General features: G+C 39.5%; 1 protein-coding gene across 1 annotated transcript in view; it reads left to right on the top strand.

Moving 5' to 3' along the window:
• Window positions 1-1,814: 1,814 nt before the first annotated feature.
• The window catches only part of SLC1A3 (solute carrier family 1 member 3), an 80,582-nt gene continuing 59,653 nt past the window's right edge, over window positions 1,815-22,743 (top strand). The window contains exons 1-2 of the mRNA XM_037529069.2: window positions 1,815-1,909; window positions 3,546-3,817. Of these exons, the coding sequence (XP_037384966.1) occupies window positions 3,637-3,817 (181 nt within the window). The 5' untranslated portion in view covers window positions 1,815-1,909; window positions 3,546-3,636. The remainder of the gene's footprint in view (window positions 1,910-3,545; window positions 3,818-22,743) is intronic.

Below are 22,743 nucleotides of genomic sequence, written 5' to 3'. Positions count from 1 at the left end.
ATTATGGATCAGGTATAAGGAAGGCTAATTCTTGCCCTCAAAGAACTTATAGTCTAGTTGAGAAGGCAAAACTTAATGTGATTTTAGAAAGAAAGGAGCAGAAGACAAAATATGATTTAGTGTTAAAGAAGATGGTACAGATGCTCAATGACTAACAGATCAGTAGGAAGAGATACTTAGGGCTGGGACTATCAAAATTATATCTTTTTAAGAAAAATACCAGATGGCTTCATTTATAGGAGGAATATAGAGGATCAAGGGGAAAAAATGATAATAACAATGAAAAAAAAAAACCCACAACACAATAAAACAAAAATAAATAGACAACTATAAATCAGAGACATTCTATAGGGGAAGGGGTGAAAAAGGGATCAAAACAAGGGCGGGAAGAGCACAGGGCACTACGGTGACGGTGCACCGGTGAATTGGTGGTAGAAATTCTGTGGAAACTACACCTGAGAAAAGAAAGCAAATATTGTAAGAATAAAAAACCAAATAAATAAATTTTTTTTAAAAATTACATCCCTCGTTCTAATTGCCATTTACTCGCAAAATTGTAAAGCATTTACGTGATGTGCCATTGCTTCCCAACCAGCAGCTGTTCAAAGGGGCATACAAGAAACAGTGAAGCTGGCAGGAGAAGTATCTTTAGAATCCCCCTGGATTTGTTAATGAGGGAAAAAAGGCACAATATCATGTTGGCTACAAATACAAGAATTAAGCAGATTTTGCTTGTAAAATATGATATTTAAGGGACAAGAATACAGAACTCTAACTGTAATTTTGGCTTGAGTTTTTGTTTCTATTAAACTATTTTCTTCATGCTGAACAAGTTCTAAATTTTGGAGCTGAGTCCTGCTCGAAAATAAGTTTTATTTTTTTAAAAATCTATTCACCATGTACTTCCCTTCTCAAGAAGGAAGAAGAAAAGTGGGTTAGAAGTGCAAGCTACATTCTAAGGCAATGAGAATTTCCTAATTACTAATAAAAGTGTAGAGTGACAGAGGAGGAACGTGGAGATATTCAGCATCCTTCAAAATGAAGCCATCTATCTGTCCAGCAACTTATCTTGAAATCAAGGGGCTTCAAGTGTAGGTTTACACTCTTGGTCTTAAAATGCTTTCCACTTTCTAGGCTAGCAAAGATCCTGTTCTCTTTGTGTTTCTTACCTTTTTAGTCTTTGCCACGCAGGCAATTTGAGCTCAATTAGATTTGTTGTAATGGATTTAAAATGCTAACACAAAGGCATGTCTCATCTTGTGTTTTGAGTAAATTTAGGCAAGTTTAGAGAATTGCAGTAAGCATTTTTTCCTCCTTCCTTGATTGCTTTCTGAGTCTTCCCAAGAAATGTGAGTTCTTTCCCCAATTCTCAAAAGAGGGACTCTTTCCTAACTGTTGTACACCCAGGCAAAAGAGCACACTCTCGTGTTTCCTTAAGGGGAGCAAACCTGTAATAATGTGAAATAATTAAATTTAGCCGTAGAAGAAAAGTCTTCTTGGAAACGTTCTAATCAAGACTCCAGCTTTCTGAGTGTGTGTGTGCTCCCTACTCTTCGGTTCTTCCTAGTCAAGGTTTTGCATTTCGAATGAAAACGAACTGACAAAGCGTGAAAGTGGTCTAAGGAGCAAAACAAAGCCAGCCAGCATGCTTCTGGTGCGCCAAGATTAATCAATATTCCAGAAACCCCGGGTTTCCCCCTCTGCCTGCCTGTGGAGTTTTCGTTTTTTCCCCACTCCCCTTTGCCTGGGCACAGACTCCTCCCCTTTTCTTAAGTTGCTCTGATAGTAACTTGCAGTTTCAGAGCACATGCCTGCTGCGCTCCCTGCGTGCGGCTGCTCCGCTCTACCTGCTGGGGAATTCACCTTGTCATTGCTGGGGAATCTGCCTCCCATTACAGAATCAGAAAAGGTAGGTCTAGCGTCCTGTGTTCCTGCTGCGTTTAGTTTCTCCTTTCATTTCTCTGCCAATATATTTTGTTTCCCAAGCAGAGGCGTAGCGAGAGTAAAAGCTAGCCATTTTGGTAGATAAAGTCCGTGTGGGTAATTTAATGTTATGAGCCTGCGGTGTCTGTTTATCCCGGGTTCCTCTTAATGTGGGGTTGAGTCATTTCAGGATGGATTGGGGGCAGATTGTGACTCGAGATCTAATAAAAATCAAGACTGACCTCCTCTGTGTAAAAAGGACTGTTAAAGGGGATCAGAGATTAGTTAAGAAAAAAAAAATCTGGTCTCTCCTGTCTCCCCTTCACTTCCCCCTAAACTTTTAATCTGTTGCGAAGTTTTAAACCAGTAGGAGGTCTTATTTGCACTGACCCCCAACCTGCAATTTTATTTAAAAGTCAAAAACTGTTAAGACAAATCTTTTTTTCTACACTTGGATTTGCCAAAAGCTTCCAAGGAGTTCTTTGCTTTCCAGTTCCCTTCGGACACACACACACACACACACACACACACACACACACACACACACACACACACACACACCCTGGCTGCCTGCACTGCCAGATACACTCCATTGGCACAACTGGTTTTTATTGGGATTGATCAGGGGAAAGATTATGGATTAGAAGTTGTGTAAGGAGACAGGAGGAATCCTTTAATTTTTTTCAAAATAGTTGATTTCCACCAAGGAGAGATTTACTTAGATATGTTTAAGTAACCTAGGAGCACTTTGAAGAAACTAGAAACCACACACTGTAATGTTTGGAATGAAAATTGGAGTCATCTCCTCATCTGTGCTGGAAATCCTAAATTTTAAAATACTTAGAAGTCAATGATAGTTTCCTCAGAAGCGCCCAGTATTTTTGCCACAAAGACTAATGCCACTTAGCCCTTCTCTTTATAATAGCAATGAAATGAATTACGATTTCAGATCATATATAGAAGGTCCAGACTACTTTGCTTATTTCCTTGAAAAAAAATTTAAGTTAGCCTATAAAACAAGCAAATATATTTCTAGAGTTTGTTGGTACTTGTGTTCATTTTGTGATCATATTTACTAGTTGATACTATTGAGGGTTTTTTTTCCTTAATGCAGAAAATAATTACATATCACAGAAAGATAAAACTGTAAAATAACATTATCACAATTCATTTTCTTGACTTGGGTATGCCTTCACCACACATACTGCATATGTCATCAATAATTACTAAGCATTTGCTTTGCATTCAATTCAATTGCACATTTACTGAGTGCATATTGGGCAAAGCATTTGAATAACTATTCGAGAGTAGGATGGATGCAATGGGTGCCCATTCATACCCCGTTCTGATGAATCCTTTTATAATCTCATTGGAAGGGGAAAGACAAATTTTTAAAGATGAAACACAAGTTTCTACACATATATTTTGAATTTATGCTCACTTCTCACACGTGGTCCAGTAAAAGAGGCACATTCTAGCATTGAAGCCTGGCATTCCTGCCCTCCAATCCCTGTTTCCTACTGAGATTATGCAGTTTGCCAACAGCTCGCTCCCAGTGTGAAGCAGCACTGATTTCTCACCACTGGAGGCTGTAACTCCTGTCTCTTTCTCTCACGCTATAGTTATATTCTCTAATGACAAAGAGATCTGGCTTTCTGGGGGTGATTTGGAGACATTGAAGTGCAAAGAAGACACACTCGAGAGAAGTAAAATATGACTAAAAGCAACGGAGAAGAGCCCAGGATGGGGGGCAGGATGGAAAGATTTCAACAAGGAGTACGAAAGCGCACACTTTTGGCCAAGAAGAAAGTACAGAACATCACAAAGGAAGATGTTAAAAGTTACCTATTTCGGAATGCTTTTGTGCTGCTCACTATCACCGCTGTCATTGTGGGTAAGTCATTTGATAACAAAAAAAAAAAAAAAAGAAAGAAAACCTGGATCTTGTTTCTCAACTGCCTGGGAATATTATCAGATGGACTGATTGTAGGTATTCAAAATGATAACCTCTGCTAGGCTTTCCTCTGAATTTAAAGGTTGTTTTTCCATTAAATGACAGTTTGTTGGTATGTTTGGAGCAGTATAGCATAAACATATGGGAACCTAGAAGAAGCAAAACGTAAAATCAATGGATCTTATGGAAAGGGGAAATAAATCAAATGTTTTCCCATCTCACGAACACAGAAGAGTGATAATTTAATCATTAGGCCTGAACAGCTTAAAAAAAACAAGCAAGCAGTCTCGATTTGGCCAAAATGCAATTATTATACAATGTCACTTTCATTTAAAACTAATTTACACAATTAGTACACCCAAAATGTGGCATGGGGCCCTAAAAGTAATTCTATTCTAACTGGTACTGACAGGAAAGGGAGTAGCAAGCTTAGATACAGAGGCTGAATCTTTTATATGTTTGCCCTCTCTCATCCAGCGACTGGGAAAGGTAAACTGGAGAAAATGTTAACACAGATCTCTTTCATTCATTGCCTCAAAGCGCCTGCCATAAATAGCTATACCTTTTTTGAAACATTTCAGCCAGTTACTAACTTTGCATTGTTGACAGTAATCTTTACTAATGAAATATCATTGTTTTTCTTGATTTATTTGTATCTGAAATTACAGTTTTTTACTAATGGGTAACATTGATCCTACTTTAAAATATACCTGAAAAAAAAAAAGCTATTTATTTAGAATTTTGGACTGAACCAATAGAGAAATCTTTAGACTGGTACTCACTTAAGCCAAAACCATGTAGTAAAAAAGTGTTTTTAATTTAAATTTCTACTAATCTGCCACAAATAGAAGCATTTACATGCAGGTTTAATCTCTATACCTTGGAATTTGCCACTATCTCCACCAACTGTAAAAAAGTAATGACTATAAAAGCTAAGAAAATTCTGCAGCATCTAAATAGAATTATAACTTTATCTAGAAAATAGGCTTATTAAATCCTATGGAGACTACAGCAAAAGAGCAATTTGTCACAAGAATTTAGATATATTCCAACATATTTGGCGCCTCTTAGTAATTGTTGATGATTAATGATTGCTCACTTCATTGTAGAGGTGTTCAAAGAGAAAATGTCCTGATTGACTTACAGAATAAAACTTTTTAAAAAGAAAATGATAAAAACTTTATTTCAAGATGTAAAAAGAACTTAAAGAACTGTACCATTCATGAACCTGGGGACTACACAAAAAATGCCTTCTTGATAGGTTCCCAGGTTTGAATACACTCCTGGAAGAAGTGTTTCAATACTGTGTCATTATTTTGGAAGTCAATGTAAAGTGTGGTAAGCGCTCTCCATTTATTGATTTAAATTACAGATGTTGTTAAGTCAAGCAATAGCTATATAATCCTATATAGCAGTATCTCAGCTACTTTCTAAATGTTTTATTAGGTACTAGCTCACTTAATCCTTAAACAAGTCTATGAAGTGAGGGTATAGATATAATTACTATGATCCTCATTTTATAGATGAGGAGATTGAGTCTGGAGAGGACAAGTAATTTGGCCAAAATCATGCAGCTAGTAAATACTAGAGCTGTCTGGTGCTGTCTAGTGCCAGATGACATTCTCTTAACCATTCTGACATCTTGCCTCGCTGTTCTGCTGACTGGTAGACATCTGGTGAGAAACTCCAAAAAGAGAAATGCTAATGTCTTGGTAGGGGCCAAGCAGCAAGTAGTGCTAGATGCTCTCATACAGTAGTGTCATTTCATTATATAATTTACCCAATTAAACTCAATGAAAATTATAATTCTCCTGCAAATGATTAAGCCATGTGCTTCTCTCTCTCTCTCTTTTTTTTTTTTTTTAACAAACACCCATTTAGTTTGCAATCCTGTATGTATAGTAATAGAGCTTTGTGATTCTGGAGTATGTTTGAAAAAGAGGCAGAAATGCTTATTCAAAATGTTATTCTAAATACAAGAGTTCAATATCTAGGACAGAAATATTTTACAGAGTAATGGAAAGTAATAAAATTTGGACTTGGAAAGCAGGTCGATGGAGTAGGAAATTTCTAATTGAGTACAAAGAAATAACATCTCTAATAGAAGGTAGATAATGCCAGGATTTAAGGGTCCACTTTCTCTAGGAGTTCTGGGATCATTTCCTGGCCCCATGAGGATTTCCTAAGATTTGTGAGAACTGCAATGACTTGGCTGAGCAGGGGTAGATAACTTGGCAGGATGCCTTCATGGTTGGCTTCACCAATGGAAACTGAGGAGGGAGAAGTAACAAGAAGAAGGCACTAACAAAGAAACAAATAAAAAGAGCTCATTGACAGTCAGTGAGACCACTGAGTCTGCACCAAAAACTTCCTCACAAATAGACAACGTAGCAGCAACTAGATTTAGGAGAGAAGGAAGAACTCTTCCGTTATCTCTTGGTGTGTCTTCTATTGACAAACCAGTGGAAACAAAGACTCCATTCAGCTCATCACTAGGTTCCATGTCGGTATCAGTCCCGGAAGAAATAATAGGGAAAGAACATGTCTGGATATAAACTCTCTAATTTATATTGTGGCAGCATAGGAAAATGGAATGTTATCAAGGAAGAAGAAAAGAGTTATTTTCTCCAAAGATGAGATAAGAAAACTATAGCTATTAATTTTTTAATTCTTAGGTTTAGATTGATTTAGTGAAAAAAAAATTTAGAAGACTAAGAACACCTGTATGTTGAGGAGAATCTGTTACTCAGTGTGTTTTGTCTTTTTGAAAGAAAGTGCTTTTTTTAGTATGTGGAAGTGGTAACTACACATGGTCTCCAACTTACAATGGTTTGACTTAGGATTTTTCCATTGCAACAAGGCAAAAGCAGTATGCATTCAATAGAAACCACGAGTCTTGAATTGGGGCATTCCTTTTTCACTTTCAGTACAGTACTCAACAAACTACATGAGCTATTCAACACTTTATTATAAGATAGACTTTGTGTTGGATGATTTTGCCCAACTAGAGACTAATTTTAAAGTAGGCTAGACTGAACTATAATGTTCAACAGATAAGGTGTATATTAAAGGTATCTTCAAATTATGATAATTTCAACTTCCAGTGGATTTATTGAGATATGATCCCATCGTAAGTCAAGGAAGATTTGTAAAAAAAATACTGCAAGGAGGAATAGAGACATGTGAATGCATCTATTCAAAATGAAGCAGAAAATAAACATTTCAGTACCAATTTCACTGTACGCACAGGCAGGCATAGAACCACATGTACAATTTGATGTCTTTTGTTTTTTTTTTTGTTTTTTTTTTGGTTTTTTTTTTTGTTTTTGGTGGGACCCTCACTGGCGGCCAGGGAACAAACCAGTGCTGCAGAGGCTGCGGGCAGCCTCGCAGCCCAGCGCTCAACTGCTGCGCCACCAGGGGAGGCCCACAATTTGATGTCATTTTTAAGCAATGGCATGTCTAATGTCATTTCTAATTCATGTCAAATATCTAGTGTACTATGCTGTGACAAAACCCCTCTAACAGGATCAGGTTAGTGACACAAGAGAAGGCAGTGTCCAGTGTTAGTCCCTTTAAGAGGGCTCATTATGAAAACATTAGCTAAAGTGTCTTCCAGAACATTTTGGTTGCAGATATCTGACAAAACCACACTGAAAATAGTGGTTACTGTCTTTCTCCAGGAAACACTTTGATTTCAAACTATGGTAAAGTTGTATCAGAGTGATCTCAGACATCTCATCTGTGGCTGTCCTGTTCGAGCCACAGAACTCTGAGTCTTTCCATGTCCAGGGAACAAATAGTACAATAAAAAAAAATGAAATCTCAGGCAAAAGAATTATGAAGAAATGGGTCATAAGATCAAATGCAAAAGGAGAGAACTATAAATAGATTTGTGTAGAATCAGATGGTGGATTGACCTGAGGGAGTTCACAGGAACTCATGCCTTTCTCTGTTGTTGACCTACACACACAACACAGACACACACATACACACACACACAGAGTTCATATTTGGGTTGTCTTTTATATGGATTTTTGAGAAATTGGTAATGTCTTGGGAAGAAAACATGCTGACTAAATTTATTTTTTTAATTACATTTGTTCATTTTCTTACATGATTGTTTATTTTTGTATAGTATTTGATTTCTCCCTTCAGGTGCAGTCCCTTAGTTCTCCCACCACCATAGCACCTGTGATCCATCACCACAGTCCCTTGTGCTTTTCCCCTCCCCTGTTTTGAGCCCTCTCCTGCACCCTACCCGCTGTGTGCCTCAGATCTATGGTCACATGCTGACTAACTTTATATGAAATGTTTTTGACTATTCCTTAACACTCCTTAGCACTGTATTTAAATTGCACTAAAATTCAAAGCATTGTCTATTTGTGGTAGACAATAAACTAGTGACCTTGGCTTCCTCTTGGGTTAGGAACAGAGTGTTTGGGAAATGGGATGAGACGAATATTACTTTCCTTTAAATACCTTTTTATAGTTGGAAAGCTTTTTCCCACATTCACCTGTCTTCTATTATCTGCTAAATAAATACATGATATTTTTCTTTAAAGGATTCAATGCTATTTAGCAATTTAACAAAATTGACTGTTATGTGTCTGGCCCTGAGCTATGCAATGAGAAGTCTCTGCCCTCCAGTAGTTTAGGAGAGATGGATGAAAAAAAAAAAATAATAAAGTGACATAAGAATATACAAAGTTCAGGGCCTCCCCGGTGGCGCAGCGGTTGAACGCTGGGTTGTGAAGCTGCCCGCAGCCTCTGCAGCACTGGTTCAATCCCCAGCTGCTCCCTGGCCACTGGAGGAGATTCCCACATGGTGCAGCAGACCTCTCCTGTCTTGCCCGCTGCTCCCCTCAGCAGTGTACTTCGGTCCTTCTGCCTGCTCTGCTCCCCGCTCTGGTTCTGGTGAATTCTCTCACCCTCCTGCCCTTCTGACTGTACCCAGTACTTGTATAAATAAATAAATAAATAAATCTTTTTTTAAAAAAATGAGAATAATGAAAGGAACATATTAAAAAAAAAGAATATACAAAGTTCAGAGGTAGTAACAGAGAAACTTACAATGAACTGAACATTTTCTTAAGAGATCATATTATCCATACTGTTCTATATATGATGTCTTTCTGTATTGATACTTTAGTTTCATTTTCTTAATAAAAATTGCACTGGGAACCCTTGTGCCACATTAAAAAAAAGTGTAGCTTTTTATGAAGGATAAATTAATTTTATCTGTATTATTTAATAGCTGTGTGATCTTAAAGGTGTTTAATTGCTCTGAGCCTCAGTTTCCTCATCTGGCATAACATGTATAATATGGATAGTGAACACTGACACTGTGCCCAGCAATGTTGCAAGTGTTGTTAGTATATTAATATTACTTAATTTTCACCACAAGCTAGGTAGGGTAGTCTTTCCATTAATCTCATTTTACAGATGAAGACACTGAAGCTCAGAGACTTATCCCCTAATTAATATATATTGACTGGGATTCAAATCCACCCATTCTGGCTCCAAGTTTATACTATAATCTACCACACTCTCTGTGTGCTGTCTCCTTTCTTCAGGAAATGTCCATCCTGATTTTATTACAACACTTAGCTAATATCTGCACTGACATATCGACAGGAAAGATGGAAGGGAATGTCTGAACTGAGAGCTCATTCTGAGAATTACTCCTGAGTCCTGACTGGGTGAAGCGCTGAAGCCAGCAGGCCTCCAGTGTAGGTGACTGCGTGGTTGTCAGCGTGACTAGTGAAGGTAGACTAGAGAAGGAAGATTTCAGGGGAGGAAGAATGGAATTATAAATTCCTTTTTGGGCATGTTGAATTGGAGAAGTGGGATGCAGCAGAGAGAGTACAGGAGACTCAATGTCTGTAGAGATTTGGGTTCTTACAAGCCCTATATTGAGCAAGGACAGGTACTATCTTTGAATATTAAGTGAATGCTGATAAATGAATTGGGTTATCCTACTGTATAAACTACTCTGCTAGTGGCTCTATTCTCAAAAAGTTTTTAACCCTGGGGTCATTCTTTATGATTAAAGGCAGTATCTTCCAGAAAACACCATAATGGTGTCCTGTGCCTCAGGCAGTCGCAGTATCTAGCTGAATCAGCTGGTTTAATCAAATGGGTTTCTGCCAATTGGTTAACTATCAGCTGCTACACTGAAGTGACTAGTCCTGGGAGCAAACTAACCAACCACTTGAGTTAGTGGAGTGGGTCCAGCCTACCACCCACACTGGCTTCCTCTCAGCTCACAGAGAGAACAGGCTCTCTACACAGGGTGAATGGCAGAAATCCAAAGACCGGTGAGTGGGTTTCTGGGTTCAGATTTATGGTTTTGTCAACACTTCCTGGAAATGAGAAGGGAGAGGAGCTGCAAGGATATCTGGAAAGAGAGGGTCCCCAAGAATCTATGGAGCAAGCAGAGCTCAGCAATTGGCTGCGATTCTCCGAGGCTCCCAGGACAGAGGTCTGGGAGGGAAAGGTTAGACCTTGGGGGCTGAGAAATGGGATTCACATGCCCTGCTCTGGAGGAGTGACAGAGAGATAGGGTGTCAGGACTCAAGTCTGATTTCTCTGTGCTTCCTCTTCTCCCCAAGGGAGCAGAAATGCAGAAAAATCATGAGGCCCAGCAATAGAAAATACGTAACATATGCTCATGGCACACTGGAATCCCAGCCTTCTCTGCCGTTCTATACAATTTACCTCATTAAACGGACCAACCTCCTGTCATATGATGTAATCTAGTAAGATATAGGGGAGTTGATCAGAGTTACAAATTCTGGAGTCAGACACTTCAGCTTATGTCCCAGTTCTGACACTGGCTCCTGTCTCTTCATGTGTAAAATAGAATAGTGATATCACCTCTTTGCCAAGATTTGTATCCCAGTTCTTCCACTTCAACCATGTAGCCTTCAACAATTTCCTTAAATGTGTGGCAGGTAAAAGCTCCACAGAAACTATAAATCCCTTATCTTTTGCTTCCATCTTTGCAATGACATTGAGTGAAAGTGTACACTGTGGGTAGGCCCAGGACTGGGGAAGGAATAAGGTGGCTTCCTGGTTTAGGTCAAGGAGAAGTGGTTTCTGTTTTCTTGGCTAGAGAAGAAAGCCAAGAGCATTGTAGGAAGAGACTTAATAGATGTAAAGGGCTTTGAGAGGCAGAGATGAAAGCCTCAAAGTAAGTGATACATCACTATCTGTCCCTCACCTACCTGGCCTCCTGAGTCAAAGCAGAAAGTAATGCCCAGGCAGTGCTTATCACAAGACCCACTGCTCAGTGGAGGGAGCGCCTGACAGTAGATACCTCCCTCAGGGAAATGGGAAGTGGCTGAGAAATGGTTTAACATACTCAATAGTGTATTTTTGTTCATACACTTGAGAGTTGGGGCCAATTTTGAGAATTTACCACCTCCCTGGTTTCTCCTTTTCTTCATCATTTTGATTTCTATTGCTCCTTAATTGCCACTTCCATCAGAAAGGAGGTATACAAGATAAGGGGTTCTAGAAACTTGCAAGAAATGTTACTGGTTTCTAACTTATTCAAGTTGTGGATCGAAAGCTTCATATTGTTCTAAGATTATCTCTGGATTTCATTTCATTCTATTTTCTTCCTACTAATTCAGGTAATGAGAAAAGCGAGCAGGCAGTTTTCAAATCTGTTTCTCTTTCAAGTATGTAATCAAATAGATATGTTCAGAACAATTACCTGCAATAAAAACACAGCTTCCACAGCTGCAATGTTACAGTTTATAAAGCTCTTCCCCCTTGCATCTATAGCAATGTAAGTTCATGGTAGATCCATTCCCCTTCTAATTGGCATCTACAAATGATTGGAATACAACTATGAAAGCACTGAGAGTCTCAAGGTCCTGATTACAGACCCAGCTCTGCCATCCACTAAGTTCAGGATTTAAGACAAATCTCTGAGCTGCATATGCTGCTTATCAGCAAAGTATATTTACACTATTGTCTACACCCAATTCCAAAATTCTATCATCTGAAGTCTAATTTGCAACAGCATATGTGGAAGAAGAAACCTAGTGTTTTCTTTCCAGTTCACGGTGCTATATAATTTTAAAGATTTTTTTTCCTATGTTGATTATCTCCCAACATATTCCAATGAGCTTCTTCCATAAAACAAGCACCCAGCTTCTCTCCCGTTGGACTTCTTAAAGAAAAGTAGACTTCCCTACTCTGTGAATAATCACCAATGTTTCCTCACAGTGTGTGAGGCATGAGAGAGGCCACCTGTGCAGAGTCACTTCTGCCCTTCAGTCTTCTGCCCATCTCTCCTAAATCAGAGGAAGAAAATTTTGGGCCTTTGTTTTTGCTAGAGAATAAACAAGGTTGTAAAAAGCCTACACTGTTTGGAAGAGGCAACTGGATTCTAAGTACTGTCTTTTCCAAGTTGTGCATTCCAGGTATTAGAGCAGTTGGTATTTATGGAACACTGGGGTACTATCATTCGTCAAGTGTTGGGTCTGGCAGCTAGGTGAGCTGGAGCATTGCTGTGAGATGAGGAAACACACAGAGCACTTCAGGGCAAGAGGTTTAGCCATTTGCTCACAGCATTAAAAAAAAAAAAAAGTTGAGTTTTATGTCAAGCTTCTCTGCTGTCAAATTCCCAGAGCTTATTCCCTTGACCAACAATAGCCCCATCACCTAATCAAGAGATGAGCTCAAGTGGTTCCGAAACCAAAAGAAGAATAAATACCCCAAAACTAGATAAAGAAGATATACCCTGGATAAGTTTAGATAAGGTAGGGGAAAGCCACTCCCTGTTTTCTCTGTGTATCACATTCAAGATTTGAAGGTAAATTTAGGATCAGCTTGTTGAAAGGCATCCTTAAGTTTTGGATTTCAAGACTGAGTTCCTGTCTCCAGAGAGGGCAACTCCATTCTTCTTGTGCCCAAAGCGACTTCTTCAGTTCTCCAACAGCAATTCCAGGCCACAAACTACTGTTGCATCCCAGAGACAAAACAGTTGGCTATTTAATTAGTGAGAGACTTTCTCTTGTAAGATGAGGTTCATTTTTCCCTGAGAGTAGAGATGGACAGTTGCTGCCCTTCTCACCCTGAAAAGATGTCTCTGGCTTTTAGACACATTGCATCATTAGAAATTCCATCTTTAAATCAAATAGGACAAAACCCCAGCATACATGTGTCTGCTGGTGTCTTCAGCTTATTGATGAATGTGAAGGTAAAGAGGGGAACTATTGATAGGATGAGTTTTTGTAAGAGACTATGTAAGACCAAAATTGTCTACCTCTTTATATATTTATTTTTGTCTTCTTGGATTTGTTTTTTTAAGACCTATTAAGTAGTTGTGTAAACAAAGTTAAGATTCAACAAACTTCCCAGGGCTTTATAAGTTCTGGCATTGCAATACTTTACACAATAGGAATGATGATGAAAGACCATGTTACCTTTGCTGAGTGGTTTATAATGTGGTTTTTTGGCTTTGGTATACTTGTAACTCCAAGGGCTAATTGGTTGAAGCAGCACATGAGCCTATAATGATTGAGTTCAGAGTATTTTTTTGTATTACTTCCTTGTCCCCAGAAAAAAGAGTTGTTTGGTCAGAAAGTGATCCTTCCACTCACTATAAATCTGAGCATAACTAGTGACTTTCCTCTTCAAAGCCCAAATAGAGCAAACTCATTGTTAGAGCAAATTAAAGAAAAATTGAGGAGAATCCAGTTCAGACCCAAAGTGAGTTGTTAGAAAGATCCAGACATCTGGCAGAAATGATGTAGAATAGAATTAAAGCAGAATTAAAAAAAAAGTTGGAGTCATCTTTGTGTGCTTATTTTGTTATTTTACTTATGAAAATATATTTACAATACCCCAAAAGAACAAAAGGATATAAAATGAAAGCAGCATGCACACCCATGACCCACAGGGATCCAGTTTACCTTAGCAGTTTCTTTTATGCCTTTACTTATTTTATGAATATATATTTTTCCTATTTTTGTTTTTTTGTATATACATGGTGGCACAGTACCTATACCCCTGTTTACACCTTGCTTTTTACCCTTTACAATATACCTTGGATAGCAATCCTTACTTTTTAGTGTGTAGAGTCTCCTCATTATCTCCCAGGGCTGCACTAATACATAATTTATTTAAGCAATTCCCAACTGATGGATACTTAAGTTGTTTCCACCCTTTGGGTATATTTGTTAAGGCATAATGAAGAGCCTTGTACAAAAGTGAATTCACCCAGATAAAGTATATCTGTGGGATGTATATCTTAGAAGTGAACTTGCTGAGACTAAAAGTATTTAGTCTCAGACTCACATTTGTGAGTCTGATAAATATTGCTCATTTGTATTCCATAGAGTCTGTAGCTCTTCCAAACTATTGGAGTTAAATACAAGTTAGCCCCACTGTTCTCGTTGCCAGAGGTAAGGACAAGTAGACTGCCAGGGACAGTTTGTGTTGCTTGGTGAATAAGAGACACACCAGCCAAAGGTACTGGAGAAACTTGGAAAATTTTAAATATATTTAAATACATTCAAATATATTTCATTTCCAGTTTCTACTCATTCATAACTTTTTTTTTAATTTATACAAGAACTGGGGTACAGGCCAGATACATGGGAGGGTGAGAGGATTCACCAGAGACAGAGCGGGAAACAGAACAGGCAGACTGATGAAATACACTGCTGAGGGGAGCAGCGGGCACTACCGGAAAGGTCTGTCATGCCATGTGGGACCCTCGCTGGCAGGCTGAGATGGAACCAGCGCTGCAGAGGCTGCTGACAGCTTCACAGCGTGGTGCTCAACCACCTGCGCCACCAGGGGAGGCCCAACAGAACTTTTTTTTTTAAAAAGATTTATTTATTTATGCAGACAAGAGATGGGGGCGGTGAGAGGATTCACCAGTGCAGGGTGGGGAACAGAACAGGCAGACTGACCGAAATACGCTGCTGAGGAGAGCAGCGGGCAAGACAGGAGAGGTCTGCTGCGCCATTTGGGTTGCTTCCTGGCCAGTCGAGGATTGAACTCAGTGCTGATCGAACTAGTGCTGCAGAGTCTTTGGGTTGCTTCATAGTGCAGTGCTTAAAACTTTTTTTTTTTTTTAACAGAGGACAATAGGGTTTGATACATTTAGTTGCTACTTCTAAAGCAGAAACTTTTTTTTAATGACAATGGATTGGTCATTTAAAAGACCTGTAAGGTTATTGGTAAATAAAATTGCCATTTCACATAGCCTTTGCTAGTGCAGTTTTAGGAAGAAAGCACCAGGCTTGTCAGAACACCCAACTTTCTTCTGATAACAGTTGTCTCGCAGTTGTCTCGCCATGTGGACTGAAGCCTGCATCTACACTCGAGGTCAGCCATCAACAGGGGTGGTTCATCAGGGAACCCCTAGTGGAACAAGACTGGGGCAGGTATTCTCCACCTCCAGCCACAGGAAATACCAAAAGACAAAAGAATGAGCCAAGCCAGGGCCCAAATCTCTGAAGGATGTGGGAGCAGAGGTGTGGGGGAGGGTGGAAAGGTTGCTCTAATGCACAGTAGCTTCTCTTGAGGAAATGCCTGGAAATTTGGGCTGAAACAAAGGACAGGGATCAGCAGTCATCCTGGGCAGGTAAATTTGCCGTTTTGCTCTTGCCCTCTTTGTGAAAACAAGCGAATGGAGTTTTATTTCCACCAGCTTCATCAGGTTGCAAGAAACAGGCTTATGATTTCTCCAGGTTGGGCCACAGTCTAGTCAAGTACTGAAATTCATTTAGACTCTCACATTATTACTTATTGCCTACCTGCCATAAAACCTATAATGACCAATGTGATAGTGTTTTTTAACTTAGGAAAGGCTTTCATATACATCTTCAAGGACTTTAGAATTTGCTAGAAGAAAAAAGAAGAGCTCATGGCTACGATGTATAATGCTTTTGGTATATGTGATCCTTGTCAACCAACACAGGTAGCTAAGAATATTAAAGCTCACAAAGATTTTAGAGACACCTGTTACAGTCTATCCTTGTCACTTTGTAGATTTAAAAAAAAAAAAAACTTCCAAAGAGATGATATCATTTGAATATACGGTATAAGGAAATAGGCAGAGCTAAATTTGAAACCCTACTTGGCCACATGACCTTGGACAAGTGACTTATTCTTTCTATGACCCAGGCTCATCTACAAAATAGCGATATTAAATCCAGTAGTTCTGATACAAGCATGAAATCTTTTTTTTTAAAGATTTATTTATTTATTTATACAAGCACTGGGTACAGTCAGAAGCACAGGAGGGTGAGACAATTCACCAGAGTCAGAGCGGAGAGCAGAACAGGCTGACTGACGAAGCACACTGCTGAGGGGAGCAGCGGGCGGCAGGAGAGGTCTGCGCGCTATGTGGGACCCTCACCCGGTGGCCAGGGATTGAACTGGCGTTGCAGAGGCTGCGGGCAGCTTCGCAACCCAGCGCTCAACCACTGTGCTACCGGGGAGGCCCAAGCATGAAATCTTTTAAGTATCTACTTATGGCAGAATTAGGTCCAGAACCCTTATCCTTAATTCTCAGCATCACACCTGCTCTCCTTCACCTTCAAAAAAAAACTTGCCACGCAAGAGAATTTGGGATCAGGAGCTATCACTCCTAGTTTGTGAAGCCAGAAAACTAAGCATAGAAGAAACTCTAGTTCAGTCCGGATCCAGTTTCACAGATCCCGAGAGAGAGATCAGTTTGGAAGAGGAGAGAAGAGATGTTCCTCAGGTAAGTTACTATGCTCACAGAGTACAAGGAATTAAGATTTCCCTTGGAACACAGATTAAAGGAACTCCTCCATTCAGGAAACCAGTTCAACACCCGTGGGGTGGGGGGTGGGGGGTGGGGGGGGTGCAGCTGTCAGGCAATTGTGGATATTAAAGCCTCAGAAAGAGGATAAACCCTTCGGTTTGTTCAGTTATTGGATAATATATTGAGCACCTGTTATATGCCAGCAATTATTTTAGAATCTTAGATATTTTATTAGTGAACTGACAAGCAAAAAAAAAGACCCTAACTCTATGGAGCTTACCTTTTAAGCAGGCAGAAACAACAATCATGAAAGAAACTTGTAGTTTGGAAGGTGATAAGAACTACTGAAACAAATTCAGCTGAGAGAAGAAAATTCAGAGTAGACCTCATTTAAAAAGTGACATTAAACTAAGTCTTAAAGGAAGTAAACCTTGTGACTATCTGGAAAGAATATTCAAGGCAGAAGGAAGAGTCTGTTCAAGGGCCTTAAGCAGAATCATGTCTTAGGTGATGGAAGGACAAGGAGGCAATTGCTGATACAGATGCAAGGAGAGTAGAGGGGTTCAAAGCTTGACGGAGCTGGAGAAGCTCCACGTGCCCAGGCACAGCCACTGCTTGGCCTTGGGCTTCCGCTCTGTGGGGAGGAGGAGCTGGTAAAGGGAGCAGAGAGGAGTGACTTTCAGGCTTAGATTTAAAGGGGTCTCTCTGTGTATTACCTTTTGAATAGGTTGCAGGGGGGTGGTATGGGGGAGCTGTAAAGTGGACTAGGGACATCAATTAGAAGGCTACTACCCTACTGTAGTCAAGTGGGAGGGTGATGTTTACATATTGGAGCATCTTTGTTTGGAAATTAGAGGGAGAACTGAGGTCTAGGGCAGGACGCGGAGAGTTAAAGACAGGGATAGGACTAGAATCCCAAGTCATTTGTTCACCAAACATCTGTTAGAGCATCTGTTCTGTGTGTCTACACAGCAAGAGAAGCAGCTTTGCCAATTAGACAGAGCCCTACCTGCCCTGTGCAATTTACTTGTTGAGTGTGACCTTGATTAAAGGCAAAGGTGATGATTGTCACTCCTGTGTTTTTGTTACATCACAAAGTAGATTCTGGTAACCGTGAGACAAGGTAGTGCTAGTGGGAGTTGCTACATAAATGAAAAGATCCTGGTTGAGAAATAGTAATATTTTGTCACATAAAACCAGCGGCATCATGTTGTATATAACGCTCTTTCTGACAGAAAATCTGCAAGCCAGGCTTTTTCTTTTTTTTTTTTTTCCCCTTGGGTGAAGAATTTCTCTCAAAATTTTCATTTTATTTTTAATGTCTGTTTAGTTTTTGCTATGTCATAAATGCCCCTTTTTCTTTATGGGTTACTACAGAGGCTAAAATAACTTCTTTTTTTTTAAATTGCACAACCTTTTCCATGGTGCTGTGTGAAATGATTAGTATAATTTATTATATTAGTATACAAATTGGCAGACACACGTTGTACCAATTTCAGTAACCTTTTGTTTATAGATGATTTGTTCCTGACTTTTATTTAGTGTGTAGAATAATATGAAAAGGAAATAATTGGTTTTGTATTTTCTTATTTACCACTTCCTTTGCATGTAGATCTGAAGCTTCATTCCAACATTGTAAATGGGGCTATTAGCATTTATGACCTGGAATACTTTTTTTTTTTAAGTTAATAATGGTTTTTATTTTTATTTTATTTTTTTATTTAAATTTTATTTTTAGATTGCCCATACAATTACAACCCCCTTATTTTGACCCTAAGCCCTCCTTCCCCCGCCCCTCACCCCCCCATAGAGTGTCTCTGGTTCAAGTTGTTTGTTGATTTTCATATTTTCTTTCTTATAGTTATTCTTTTTCCTGGTCCCTTATTTAAGTTTTCTAGATTCCTGCTATGAGTGAGACCATCCGGTATTTTTCTTTTTCTTTCTGGCTTATTTCGCTGAGCATGATCCCTTCCAGCGCCATCCATGTTGCTGCAAATTGCATGTGTTTATCTTTTTTGAATGCTGAGTAATATTCCATGGTGTATATGGACCACATCTTCTTGATCCAGTCATCTATTTTTGGGCATTTGGGCTGTTTCCAAAGCTTAGCTATTGTAAATAGTGCTGCTATAAACATAGGGGTACAGGTGTTCTTTGGAATTGATGTTTCTGTGTCCTTTGGGTAAATACCTAGGAGTAGCATTGCTGGAGCCTATGGAAGCTCTATGTTTAGTAGGTCCAGAAATCTCCACACAGCTCTCCATAGTGGTTGGACCATAGTGGTTTGCACTCCGACCCACAGTGCAGGAGAGTTCCTTTTTCTCCACACCCTCGCCAACATTTGTTGTTGCTAGTTTTTTTAATATGTGCCATTCTCACTGGTGTGAGATGGTATCTCATGGTAGTTTTGATTTGCATTTCCCTGATTACAAGTGATGTTGAACATTTTTTCATATGCCTGTTGACCATTTGCATTTCCTCTTCAGAGAAGTTTCTTTTTAGCTCTTCTGCCCATTTTTTGACTGGTTTATTTTCTTTGTTTTTGTTGAGTCTCATCAGCTCTTTGTAGATTTTTGTGATCAGTCCTTTACTATTAGCGTTGGGTGCAAAAATGTTCTCCCAGTCGGTGGGGTTTCTCTTTGTTTTTGTTATTGTCTCTTTTGCTGTGCAGAAGCTCTTTAATTTGGTGTAGTCCCAGCTGTTTATCTTTGCCTTCACTATCACTGCTTTGGGTGATGTGTCTATAAAGATGTCTTTGATGTGCATATAATGTATATTTCCGTCTATGTATTTTATGGTTTCAGGTCTTATGTCTAGTTCTTTTTTTTTTAAAGATTTATTGATTGATTGATTGATTGATTGACTTATACATACATGCATACAAGCACTGGGTACAGTTAGAAGCGCGGGAGGGTGAGAGGATTCACCAGAGCCAGAGCGGGGAGCAAAGCAGGCAGAAGGACCGAAGTACACTGCTGAGGGGAGCAGCGGGAGGCAGGAGAGGTCTGCTCGCCATGCGGGACCCTCCTCCGGTGGCCGGGGAGCAGCCGGGGATCGAACCGGCACTGCAGAGGCTGCGGGCAGCTTCGCAACCCAGCACTCAACCGCTGCGCCACTCGGGAGGCCCTCTTATGTCTAGTTCTTTAATCCATTTTGAGTTGGCTTTTGTGCATAGTGTTAGGTAGTAGTCAAGCTTGATTCTTTTGCATGTAGCAACCCAGTTTTCCCAGCACCATTTATTGAACAAACTTTCTTTGCTCCAATGCATATTCCTTGCTTCTTTGTCAAAGATTAGTTGACCATAAATCTGTGGGTTTATTTCTGGATTTTCTATTTGATTCCGTTGGTCTGTGTGTCTGTTCTTGTTCCAATACCATGCAGTTTTGATGATTATGGCTTTGTAGTATAGTTTGAAGTCTGGGAGTGTGATGCCTCCATTCCCTTCTTTTCTTTTTCTTTTTTTTTTTTTTTTTTGCAGGAGATCTTTGGCTGAATTTCATCAATAATTGTTCTATTTCTTTGAAGAATGACATTGAAATTTTTATTGGAATAGCATTGAATCTGTATATTGCTTTTGAAGCCAGGCTTTTTTCTGAGTAGGAGTTTAAATGCCCTGTGACAGGTTTGCCATATCAAGCAGAGCCAGTTGGTTCTTCCTGGGTGGGTATTTGGTAGCTTTCTTATGGCAACCTCAGAATGTGAGGTCTCTGTCAAGATCAGGGCCACTATTACTTCTGATTCTCTGCGGCATCTGAGCTCTTTAGAGGAAATACTTATTTTTTTTTTGGAGAATTATACATTGTGAGTCATTATTTTAGGTTTTGGTCTGCCAATCTCTTCATCAAAGAGCTTATAGATAGGGTAGAAACATTAGTAAAATTTTACTATATCAAACGTTAACACTACCAAAAGTTTAATTGGGTGATTTAGTCCAAATTTTACTTCAAAATGTGTCTCATTCTTTTACAATTTCTCTGGTTTCTAAATATTATCCATAATTGTTTCAGATCAAATATCGGCCAAATTCTTAAAGTAGGTCTTAAGCATTGAACTTGTGCCTGTTTGGCCTTCAAAAGTAAATGATGTGTTCTTTCTGAGGCTCCAGTATGCACACTGTGTCTTAGTTTAGAAACTGAAGTGATATTTAATCTTCCAAAGAAGTGTTTGTTATATGGACTCCCCAGGGGAGACAATGAACCCCTGAAGGACTCACTTCTTGAACTTTTCACCTTAGAAGTATTTAAATAAAAATGCATCTTTGTTCCTAGCACCCAACCAGTCCAGTTAATTTTGATTACCTTAAACACCTTAATTAAGATATTTCCTAGATTGTGAAAATCCTGTTAAAATGCTGAAACAAGAATGAGATAAGACTCTTGAGTGAGCGTGTACAGTCTGGATGTTACGCTTAACATCTACGTATTGTATAATGTCACCAAGATGCAAACTTGGCTTCAGCTCTAACAAATCCTGATGGGAAAATGTTCTGAATTTTGTTATTATTTTTGCACATTATTCAATCATAAAGAGTCTGTTCTTGTGAACTAACGATCAGGTGGTCATGAAGGTTTTTGTTAGCTCTGGGAATATCAATCAGTTTGCTTCAAATAAGTGTGCACTAATGGAGCTCAGTTCTGCAGAGGCAGCGAATGAGCTGCTCCAGAGAAGGAAGCAGGCCTCCCCTTGCCCTGCTCCCTCTAATTGATTGGAAGAGCGGTGTAGAAGGCTCTGAAAAGTCTGCATGTAGGGTTGAGGGAATGCTAGCTCTTTTTCTTTGCTGAACTAGAATGTAATCAGAAACCTGAGCTGCTTACCCAAAAAAGCAGTCTTCACATTGGGGGTATTTCCTCTTGATTTGATCCTGATAACTAGCTGACTAGCTCCCCATTTGTTCACACTGCTTGTCAGTTTATTCATCTGTCAAATAGACATGACAATATCTACTTCATGAATCTGTGCTGGAATCATCCTCCATTCACATAGTAAGGGCTCAATGAATATCCTCCTGCCCCAACATAATCTCCTCTTCCCCAAGAGTATAAACAGCTCAGTTGTAAACAAATCAAAGCATAGTCAGGGGCAAAACTGATTCAAGATATATTTGCAATAAATCCACACTTCAAAGCATTTGAACTAAAACTACCTCTTATAAGGGCCTCTCCTGGTGGCGCAGTGGGTTGAGCGCAGTGCTGTGAAGCTATCTGCAGCCTCTGCAGTGTGGGTTCGATCCCAGCCGGCCGACAAGATACCCACATGGCGCAGCAGACCTCTCCTGTCTCTCCCGCTGCTCCCCTCAGCAATGTATTTCAGTCAGTCTACCTGTTCTGTTCCCTGCTCTGTCTCTGGTGAATCCTCTCACCCTCCCACACCTCTGGCCTGTACCCCGGTTCTTGTATGCATGAATAAATAAATCTTTTTTAAAAAAACTACCCCTTATAAATAAATGATATCACCTTTCTGCTGTTCTACCTAAAAGAACAGCTCTTAGAACTCTGAGGAATGTAAAGAAACTTACACATCTTAGAAAAACCAAGGCCAGGATTATACTTCCAAGCAAGACCAGCTTGTTGACTGGAAAGAGACAGAAGAAAAAATATCTCCACCTCATGAGACTTTGCCTACCTGAAAGTGTTGCTGTTGCTCTGAGAGAGATTAATTTGGCAAGTCAGAGACTTAAGAGACTTTTGTCATTCAAAATGTGCCCAGAATCATTCGTTGCCCATAATTCATTCACTAAGATGGCTTACTTCCCTCCTAAAATGTAGGCAAATACTGGTTGCACTGAGTAAATGCCCTAAATGTCATGGTTTGATGGGGAAGAAGAGAGAAAGTACATGGTGCATCCAAGGAGCGAAGGAGGCTACTCTGGTTTTAGAGAGAAGAATGGATTCAGTGTTGACTCAGATTTGACTCTGGGAGTTGGAATCAAGTGTACCTAGAATTTAGGGACAATAATCTCACCCTTTATCTACACTGCTTTGTTTCTTGCCCTTAGAACCTATCTCATTAGTAGAGCAGTAATTCTATCTTTTCTCTTTTCTAAATTATAATTTAAATAAGTTTTCTGGACTAGCCAGGTTCCTACCCACCCTTGTAAATACAG

This window comes from Talpa occidentalis, unplaced genomic scaffold (genome assembly GCF_014898055.3).
Source record: "Talpa occidentalis isolate TD23 unplaced genomic scaffold, MPIMG_talOcc4v2.1 talOcc4.6, whole genome shotgun sequence".
Taxonomy (NCBI): Eukaryota; Metazoa; Chordata; class Mammalia; order Eulipotyphla; family Talpidae; genus Talpa; species Talpa occidentalis.
This window is presented reverse-complemented; position numbering and strand designations above follow the sequence as displayed.